Source organism: Eurytemora carolleeae, unplaced genomic scaffold (genome assembly GCF_000591075.1).
Source record: "Eurytemora carolleeae unplaced genomic scaffold, Eaff_2.0 scaffold491, whole genome shotgun sequence".
Classification (NCBI taxonomy): Eukaryota; Metazoa; Arthropoda; class Copepoda; order Calanoida; family Temoridae; genus Eurytemora; species Eurytemora carolleeae.
In genome coordinates this window covers 224,954-236,264 of record NW_019396410.1, presented here as the reverse complement: position 1 = coordinate 236,264, position 11,311 = coordinate 224,954, and the positions used below count along the sequence as shown (strand labels likewise).

Here is an 11,311-nt window from a genome sequence, read left to right as displayed (position 1 = left end):
CACTGTACAGTGTATTGTTTTGAAGAAACAAGTTTCTAGCAGTCCTAAAATGTGTATACCACTCTACATTGTGCAAGTATTTAAACTTGTGGAGATATTTTAAGCATTTATCTATAAAATCTGTTGTTCAAATTTTAATTTAATTAATTTAAGAGGAACATAGCGGATTCACAAACGTACCATTAAATCAATAATGTGGAAGATAACATCGTTTTCCTAGCTTTAAAATTGTTAAATGACAAGAATTTTATCATTTGTTTCTGGGGAAGAAAATCGCAAGTCCAAATTTGAAGAAAACACAAATGAAAATAATCACTTTTCAAAGACAGCTCATGCATTCTGTATCATACAAAGCTTTAGGTAATGGTGTGAATTGGACATGCCGCCCCTAAATAAATAGATAATTATTTGAAATTACGCCGACATACAGTTCCTTTTACCTGTCGCTGAGTTCATGGTGAAACATAAAACCGGTTTTATCAGGAAACAAACAAACAATCCTGAATGAAAAACATGATTTGAAAGCGTCACTTTCTATAACTTGGAAATCCCTTTGGATATTTAAAAAAAACCCTAAATGCAAAAGTAAAAAAGTTTTAGAATTTTTTTTTTACTTAACTGAATTTTTGGTAGATAAATATAAAGGTGACATTTTTTTATAGAATATGTATGTGATTTCTTCTACAGGGTTAGTGTTATTCGTTAAATATGAGACTTCAGAGACGATGGTTAGATTTCCTGCAATTGTAAACTTTCTTCTTTCTTTGCCAAATCATAAAAAAAGTCATTTTAAGACAATATATTCAAGGCAAAAGACTTAATTTAACCTTTGGATGGTCATATTATAAGAGTTCTTAGTCGTCTTTACAATCTCATCCTGTGTGGGTAACCACTAACCCTGTAGAAAAATCGTCAGATGAAGACACTGTTACACAAAGGAACAATACTTATTTAAGGAATAAAAATACAAAATTCACAATAACAATTCCAACCACTTAAATTTAACATTATGACGAATTTTTTTTTTACCTTACAGAATGAAGAAAATTATCTACAATAAAGTTTTCTTTGGTCAAACCTTTCCTGAAAAAAATATAACATCTATATATGTCTGTGTGTATCCAATAGAAATCAAAACGGCTGAACCGATCGTGCGCCCTTATTTTGACCCCAGGAAAGGTTTATAAATGCTCAATTTTTTTATTTAAAAATGTGCGAAAAAATATTATTAAATCCGCGAACTTTTTGTTGTTTGTTATTGTTTTATATTGTATAAAGAGAAGATGCTCACACGTATATAGAGACACAATTAAAAAAGATAATTTCATTTTAATGGGATATCTTAGTAAAATTGAACACAAGAATGATAGAAACGGCTCTAGTTCACACCGTTTAATCAGAAATCTTTAGTAGATATAATGTCCAAAATCGTTAAAATTGATTCGAAATTGAGGCTCTAGCTCATATTTATTTTTGATATTGCCTGAAAGAGTATCAGAGAACAGTAGAAAACTTTAAAACATGTCTTAGATTTCCTAACTATAACTTTTTTGGCGATATCTAAATAAAATTATCTTTTTAAAACTTAATCTTGTGGAAGACGATGCCTGGCCGCGGTAAACAAGTTCCACAAGATTCAACAGAATGAGATAGAACAGATACGGACTATAGTACTGAAAAACATCTTCACGTGTGATATCGATATTGACTCTAGTTCTGAACCCTCTAGTAATAAGTTATAAGAAATATATATAATGGAAGTTATTTATGCGTTTTCATTAGAGTCTGACTCACGTCCTCTATAATCTTATTTTAAAAAGTCATTAAGTTTGTAAAACACAATTTTAGATCAGAAAGGTTTTTTAACCTATTTTGGACCATGCCCATTTCTCAATTTCCCACACCAATTTTAGCTGTATCTTTTGTTTGCAGATATTTACATAAAATCGTCTATTTTATGACCTAACCTAACTTTACATAATTAAAAAAGTTTGAAAACAGAGTTTTTGATTAGATAATATTTTGGGCCTTTTTCTTAATCTTCAATTTTAGACTAGGATTATTTAGAAAACGGATTCTAAAACCCCTAACTATTATACAACTTAAAAAAAAGGAAGAAGTCCAGACTAAAAAACCAGGACACGGAAAGGACTTTCAAACCTCCAATCCATTACTGGAGTCCATTGTCATCCCCCGCCCTTTGTGATTTGATGGTAAAGGTATATTTTTTCAGTTACACAAAGTCGACCTTATGAATCGATTCGACAGAGAGCGGGGAATTTAGGGGGGGGGGGGCAGGTTATATTGATTACATAGTGAAAGACTGAATATGACGTAATAAGGAAGGGGGTCGGATTATACATACTGAATATTACGTAATGGGGAGGGGAGAGGTCAAGGTAGACCGTAGAGGGATGGGGGGGGCAAGCTAGAAATCCTGAAATTAATCAGATTTTCTACGAAAAAGCTTAGAAATTCAGTCACACTAGAACCAAAAATTGGAGATTTGATTCCAAAGATATCCGAACGTAAATTGGACAGCTAATTGAAAGAAAAGAAACTGCGTCATAGGATGTCATGACAGTGTGTACATCTGGACACAATTCGTACTGCAAAGATAAACAAAGCCAGGCGGCGTAAAATCATCTTTAAAATATTTATGACAAAATATGAAAAAAACTTATATATACAAAAAGATTCAGGTTTAGTGTGGTCAAATCACATCGCATCGCATCGCATCTCCTCAGAAACATCCATTATAGAAGCCAAGATATTAATTTAAAAAATTTAATTGGATTGAATTACAGAATTACTCAGGCTGAATGAAAAGTTTTCACTGTACGTGTTTATTCGAAAATTTGGTTTAACCAGCACCATAATCTTCTTTCCAAAGGAAGGGGGCCCGAAAAGGGGAGAAAAAAGAATAAAAAACATTTTATCTTTATAAAGCACTATTTTAAAGAAGTATTTCGAAAATATAAATTTATAAAATCCGAAAAAATGTAAAATGTCGATTTTAAATTTTCTATATTCGAATATTAATTAATATAAACCATTCAACAATAGGCAAGGGGGGGGGGGGGAATGTTTAAGAGGCCTTGACGGGATCAATGAATACTAAAACATAAAATCGATTTCCTAAAAATATTCGAATATGTCCCCCCCCCACACCACGATCTGTGAAGGGAGAATTCTCGACAATCCAATCTTTATTAAGTGAGAAAAAGATATATTTTATAAATCACCGTCATATCCAACGAAATTCAAAAAATATTCTGTTTTCCTAATTGTCTCTTAAATTCCTTATTAGTTTATACATTTTTTACGTTTTTAAATAGTCTGACCACTATCTACCCCCCCCCCCATCCCTTTCTCCTCATACCTAAGCACAAATTATTGACCAAACACGAGAGTACACATGGTAGAAGGAAAGCCCTCCTCTATCTAGCCCAATTGACCAGCGAGCTAGAGGGGGGGGGAGTCTATATATACGCCAGTTAAACCATAGTCTGTTCAGTTTAGTTTAGACTACGGATTCTCGGTGTAAACCTACTCCAGAATATCTACTATAAACGGTATCCACTCAAAAACATCGATAACTAATGCAGTAAAAGCTAATAGAAATCCACTCCTAAATTATTCAACCTCAGAAGAATTCCTTCCCTGGCAGTGAATACTCAGCAGTAGCATCTCTGGCAGAATTCACCCCGAAGAAGAAAACCTGGAAAGAACTCTCTCCCTAACAGAGAAGACGCTGGAAAATCCAATCTATAGCTTATTAACCAAAGCAGAATCCACTCCCAGTCTTCTCCCTAGCTGTTCAGAATCCACTCCTAATCTACTCCCTTGACTGTTCATACTCAACTTCATAACTGTTCAAATCTACTCCGAAAAGCGGCAAGACCCCAGTAACCAGTTTTAACAAGAACCATGCGGTTCCTGAGTATACAATTCAACCCTCGCTATGAACCCGGAGGCACTGAGAACTTCTGGAAGATCAACTACAACATGGAGAACTCAGACAAGCAGGCTCTGTTCCTCTACAAGAACAACGACGGGGAGGAGGGGAAGATGTTGGATAAAGGGCCCAAAGAGAAGTTGGGTTCCACTAATCTATCCGACTGGAAAGACAGAACATTAACAAACTGCCGGGAGTTATGGTCCAGAAAACAGTAAATTAGTTTTATAAAATAACTAGATGTGATATAGATCAATAAAGTATCAAAAATATAAATTCACAAAACTTAAATTTCTTCGTTTTTTCTTTAAAGGGAGCATTTTTTAAAGAATTGGAAAATCTACAATAAAATTCCACCCCAAACAAAAAAATTAAGTGTTTATAATTTTAATCTACATTATCTACATATAATGATACCCAAAATATTTATCGAATACGATAAATGATAAAGCAAACAATTTTTCCAGTAGTTTGAAAATCAACGTATTATTGCTGTTTTTCAACTTGATTAAGCTATTTATAATAATAAAAGTTATTTACCACAGTTTTTTTTTTGGGTAGCACAATATATTATAAATTGTATGATCTTGAAGACTAACCTTCTTGTGTAGATATTTATCGTCAATTTGTTATCAGTCTGAAAGAAATCATAGGTGGGAACAGGTCGTACAGCAATCGGTGGTATCACTGAAAAACAAAATCACAAATTAAAATCTTATGGTATTATAAGGTCGCTTAGGATTTCGCTTCAAAACGTAAACAGCTCGAAAAGGCTGGCCACGTTTGAAAGAAAAGTCATAAAAGTTCTGATTTTCTAATCCCTTTATCTTTGCAACCCAATATCGTATACCTTATAATTGAATTCTGTTAGATCAAATAATCTGAGTTTAAAATATCAATCAATTTACACAATCAGGTTGCAAAGATATAGGGATTGGAAAAATTGATTTGTGACAATACTCAATTTCTTAAAGTAGAAATTATTTTTTATCTTAACAAATGATTTTGGACTAAAACCTTGTGGCAAATCTAAATGGAGAAAGAAAAAAACATTCCTGAAAAACACCAGTCAACTAATTATAATTTAGTTTGAAACTCTTACTATGAATAGTATACAGTGCTTTATTTTTTTCTCAAAATAAATGTCAATAGTTATGAAAAAATTCTTACTGTAAAAACTTGTTTGAAAAATTTGGATTAAGGTTAAAAAACTTATTTAAAACGTGCCAAAAAAATAGTTCTTTTAAAACGTGCCAGTATATAGTTCATTAAAACTTGCCACAAAATTAGATCTTTAAAAACGTGCTGCAAAAATATTCTTTAAAAACGTGCCGCCAAAGTAGATCTTTAAAAACGTGCCGCAATATTTTTTTTAAAACGTGCTTCTCACATGCATATCTTAAATTTAGCAATCTTGCCTGGTATAGAGGAACAAAAAGAGGTAAACATTTTGAAAAATCTTGAGTTTCCTATTTGGAAATGATAACACATTTAATTTATTTCAAATTAGGTGATGGTGATGGACCAAACCTCTGTAGAGAGAAAAAAGTAGATGTTTTACATTTTATTGAAAATATATTTCGGTGTAGGTTGACCCTTGTCAGTTCTTAAGATTGTTTCTGTCATGAAGATTAAAAACAAATTTAATTAAACAGTGTGCATAACATAGCATCGTCGTAGGAAGCTGATTTCTTGCACGTTAACTCAAAAATATGTGTTGTACAATGTACATTTTTTGGTTTTGAAAGGCAGCAAGCTGTTACCGTTTGGGTGATCCCGCCATAGTTTTTACATGTTGTTTGTCGAATTCATGTTATCACATCATTTCAAACCCGAAAAATGCTTATACAGCACATATTTTTGAGTTCACATGCAAAAAATCAGCTTCCTACGAAGATGCTAAATTATGTTTGCACACTGTTTAAATTTCCCGGAGAGTAAAACGTTCTGTGCCTCCCCCCCCCCCCCCGCGTTGAAAATTTAGTTTTCGGGCAGTGCTTTTTTAATGATATACCTGATATTGGTGAAGGATTATCTGTTTGATCTTCATCAAGAAGAATAGGAGGGACAGGGGGAGCAAGATGAGGGGCCGGACCTTCAACCAGTTTACCAACAAGACATGATGATAACATTGAATCATAGTTCACCCACCTAGATAGATAGATAGAGTTCAACCCAGTACTTCGGAGTCATCGAAAGATTTTAAAAAATGTAATTTTTAATATTATACCTAAATCTCATTAATTGTAAAAACAAATAAATAGCAAAGAAATAAGCGGAAACAATTTTAAAGAGTCCCATATGATCCATTTCAATCCATTTTCTTTACTTAAATGATAATAATAACAATAACAATAGTAATGACAATAACAACAATAATTACAATGACAATGACAATTTATAGTTACAATGACAATGATAATGGATAATGATAATTATGATTAAATGGTGAATAATTGAGTTGATTGATTTAATTGATTGATTGATTTAGTTCTACCTGTGAACCTCATTAAATAAATCTGTTGCGTCTATACCAGCTCCCTTCACTTTAATCAGAGTTAAGGCTCAAATTAAAACAAAAGACTCCAATATTTCAATTTTTGGTTTGCGGCCCTCGCCCATTTCAAAACTGTGATTGCCAGCCAAATAGCTTCATGTACGAGGGAGCTAGGACGTCGGAAATCCCGCCGGTCGCGGGATGAAGCTAAAAATTCAACTCATCACAAGTTCTCAAAAACTTTGGAAAAATATGAATTAAAATAAGTTTAGAATAAAAAACACATTTAAAAATATTGTAAAATTTAATTTAAAAAAATTATTAAAAAGAAAACCACCAATTATTTTTAAGGTAAAACAAAGCATGGTTTAAATCTTTTTAGGAAGGGTAGGGGCCGTGGTGAGACTTGAGCAATGGGCAAATTTGTTGCAAAATTATACCCATTGCCTATATGCACCTCCTCAAAAATAATAATACCCGGTATGTAAGGAATGTTTGCGCAAAGTACGCGATGTTTTTTTAATACAATTTATTGCTACAATAGGGAGAAAAGTAATTCGTATGTAAAACCTATCTATTGAGAAAATATTAAGACTAGCTTGGGAAACCAGCGTTGCCCAGGGTAGTAATAGTTGGTCCCGCCATTTACCCGCACTTGGTTGAAAATAAATTTCGCTTTTAAAGTCGATCTACTCAACTTTGAATCTCAAACCCAGACAAATAACATTCCCGTGGTTCTCCCGAGTTTTTAAATCGAAATTTGAGGCAAATCATTTAATGAGTTTCTGAGTTATGATCGGACAAACAGAGATTACAACTTTATATACATAGATACTAGCTTGGGAACCCAGCGCGCTGCCAAGGTTAATAAAAGCTACTCCCGCCGTTCACCCGCACTTGAACGATTTTACCGCTAAACTAAATATTTGCTATTAAATTCGACCCACTCAACTTAGAATCTCAAAACCGGACTAAGAACATTCCCGTAGGTCTCCCGAGTTCCCCAATAAAAAATTGAGACAAATCGGTTCAGGGGTTCCCGAATTATGATCAGATAAACAAACAGACAGACAGACAAACAGAGATTATAGATAAACTACTGGATAAAAATATTGTCCATATTCTGCCTAGTTCGTCCCAACCACCTGGATGGAAATTCATGTACGCCGTTACATTGTACACAGCGCCGTTCAGGGCCATCCACGAGTCCTAGGGGAAGAAAACGTTCTCTTAAAGGGATTGTGGACATAATTTCAAGTGACCCATTTAAAGAGGGAAATGTCCGATTTATAACCCTTTAAACCTTTGTGTTTTGAGACATGCGGGATATATCCTTATTTTGCTGATTGAAAATAGATTTTTATCAATTGTGGTTTAAGAGAATTTCGGATTTATCTTGCAAAAACAGTTGTCAGAAAGCAACGTTTTCAGAAAGAAGACTACATCTTCATCCTTGTTACTCAGATACCGGTTGAAAGGGTTTCATCGTAAATCTTCTAAAAGAGAGTCACTTGAAAAAACGTGTTCAGTCCCTTGAACGCATTCTCTCCAATTTATATAAGAAAGTGAATCAAAAATAGTAAAAGCGTGAGACAAATCTCCCACCTTCCTAGTTTTATGTTTTGCAAGCTCTTCTCGTGTTACTTCCCGTATTTTTCCATTAACTCGAGGCCCTCCAACACCTAAAAATACGATTTTTAACCTTATTCCTGTTTTATACAGAACTAAAAAGCTACAAATTTGTTCGAAGGCTTTTAAACCACCTTTCGGTAAATATATAATTTTCAGGTATGGGTAAAGACAAAGGGAAACAGATATCTCCAGTTTTTCATTTTTTTTGCCACACATCCCGTTCGTATAATAAGTCATTAAACTGTTAAATATGATATAAAATTTTGTGTTAATGATAAATAAATTATTGAAAATATGTTTCGGTCTGGGTTGACCCTTGTCAATTCTAGAGATTCTTTTTTTTTATTCCTTGGTTCCAGAAAATAGCTTAAACCATTTTTTGGCAAAAATTTAAAACGTTTTGTCTATTTTTCTCTCGTTTAATTTTTATTTTCTGTCATAAGGTATCTAGAAATTGTAAAAACATTTCAGGTCATTTTAATAATAGCGCGAAAATGTTCCAAGTTTTTTTCTTCTGATATTTATACAGCTACCTGTTAAATCCTTTCCAGACTTTGTAAGCCGCACCCAATCCATTATAGAGAATCCCTTCTGCAGAGCAACTTTGTTTCGTGGAATACCTAAAAGTGTGATTTATTGATTAATGATTTAAAGATAATGCTTTGTGTAGAGCAACTTTCTTTCGTGGATTGTCGAAAATTGAAAGTAATCATTATGAGCAATTTTTACTTGGGTTACCTAAAACTTGTTTAAAAATTTGATTCTTATAGCAATTTTTTTATTTTACAATCTTTATTTTTAAAGGGACTGTAAGCGTAATTTCATGTCACCCTCCATGCAAAGAGGGCAATGCCCGATATTCATCGATACGCTTAAAAAATTCGTGTTCGTCGAGTAGATAAATAAAATAAAATATGTTTAAACTCATCACAACCCGCTTGCATTCATCTGCAAGTTCTAGTGTGCGCTGTGTTAGGAGTAACTCTGAACTCTTGCATAGAGGGTTATATAATTAATAGAATTCATCTATATTTCTATCTGCAGAAAACAATTCGTCAGTGTAAAAGTGTGAAATACTGATTGCTCTAATTGTATGATTTCTGAAAAACGGCGATGAAGCGAATACCAAAATGGAAGCAGATTCAATATTGTAACCTATCATTTACAGAGATGGGCATCTTGTGATCTATCATTTATAGAGATGGGCATCTTGTGACCTATCATTTACAGAGATGGGCATCTTGTGATCTATCATTTACATAGATGGGCATCTTGTGACCTATCATTTACAGAAATGGGCATCTTGTGATCTATCATTTATAGAGATGGGCATCTTGTGATCTGTCATTTATAGAGATGGGCATCTTGTGATCTATCATTTACAGAGATGGGCATCTTGTGATCTATCATTTACAGAGATGGGCATCTTGTGATCTATCATTTACAGAGATGGGCATCTTGTGATCTATCATTTATAGAGATGGGCATCTTGTGATCCATCATTTACAGAGATGGGCATCTTGTGATCTATCATTTACAGAGATGGACATCTTGTGATCTATCATTTACAGAGATGGGCATCTTGTGATCCATCATTTACAGAGATGGGCATCGCTTTTGTGAACGAACAAAATTTTTCGTGAACGGTTGTCGTTGAGAAAAAATAAGGAAAGATGAACGAAAGAATTGGATCTTTCAGAGAAATAAAAAACTGTCGGTTTTTAAAAACGTACAAAAAACAATCGAACGATTTAAAACGTCAAAGATTGTTTACATTTTATAAATCAGCCAGATCGTTTATATTTTACTAAACGAACGATATTTTCTAATTAACTTTTAAAAAATGATTAATTTTTTTCGAACGAACGATATTAATAAACGAACTATCTCACTGTACATAGATAATTGAGGCACTAGGGATATAAAAAGTTATTAGTACCTGTAGCGGAGCCTGAAGCTAGCTGCTGAGAGTTTGGAAGCGGGAACAGACCGCCAGGATTCGGCACACTTTCAGAATATCATTACATTCATTACAAATAACATCTGAGCTGGGAACTTTTGAATCGTGGATATCGGGGTTAATATTTATTCCACTCTTTTTCTTTATCTGCAGATTAAATAATGCTTTTTCTCTTCTTATTATTCTAAAGTTTTCAACTTTGGACATTTTTGTCTAATTCTATCCGTGAATTTTTCACCTTTTAACAGTCATTTACCAAAATGGAAACAAAAATCTAAATTTGTTAGAAGAACAGTTGTATACGGAGATATCAATGATTTTTCTTCTTTAAAAAAAACTTAAAAGCTAAAAAAATAGTCATCAGAAGTTTCATGCAGCAAAGCCGGGAATTTTGAGTTTTAAAAACAAGTCAAATTTTTAACATAAGACTTTATCGATGTGATACCGATTAAGTTTTCGTCCAAAATAATTATATTACTTTTATTTTCCATGTGTCTACTTAGATGCATGAATTCGAATAAGAAAAATTAAAGAGAAAATTTCGTGAGCGGGCAATTTCTGATACAGGGCTGAATACTGTAAATTATTAAAAATCAACATAAAAATGTAATTATGAGGCTGAAAAAAGGTAAGACCTTAATAATGAACACTTGAAGCAAGAGTATCGTTGTGAATCAAACGTGCATCTTCACTTTAAACTAAATTGAAAATACCTTTAAAATAAATTTTAAGAAATAAAATAAATTTTCAGTTTCATTCTGATTTCATAAATGATGTAAAGAATATTAATATTTCCTAAGAGATCCAGCAGTGGGAACTATAAGGTTGGAGGGGAGGCGAGGGGGCATCAGACCCCCTCTACCCGGAGGAGAGGATAGGGGGGGCAACATTAACCCCACACTGGGAGTAGGGCTTGGACTCCCAGGTCTGGACATATTTTCTGAAAAAAAAATCTGAAACATTAATATTTATAATTTAAAACTTTAAAAAAACAACAAATAAAAAAAATAAACACTCATTTCATTTCTAGAAAAAATAATCAAGTTTTGCAAACAATATTGTATTCACATAAATTCTTGGTATAAACTGAGTTTCGTGATAAGTCTCCAGGATTAGTGTTTTTCGTGTTTAACAGACGGAGTAGAATATAAAAGTACCCATCAAGTATTCAAGCTTTCCTTTTTCCAAGTACATAAGTTAACTCAAATCAATTCAATTCAAATATTCAATTTCAATATCAATTCAATTTGGCTCAATTAATCCA

General features: G+C 33.1%; 1 protein-coding gene across 2 annotated transcripts; it reads right to left on the bottom strand.

Moving 5' to 3' along the window:
• Positions 1-440: 440 nt before the first annotated feature.
• LOC111702779 (cytochrome b5 reductase 4) lies at positions 441-10,996 on the bottom strand (the record flags this gene model as incomplete). Of its 2 annotated transcripts, XM_023474552.1 has the most annotated exon segments (11): positions 441-500; positions 1,030-1,083; positions 4,558-4,645; positions 5,377-5,427; positions 5,973-6,109; positions 6,456-6,504; positions 7,583-7,664; positions 8,061-8,137; positions 8,621-8,707; positions 10,027-10,094; positions 10,843-10,996. In XM_023474552.1, coding segments are annotated over 11 exon segments (893 nt in total), but the record flags the coding sequence as incomplete, so codon positions are not given.
• Between the last annotated feature and the right edge of the window lie 315 nt (positions 10,997-11,311).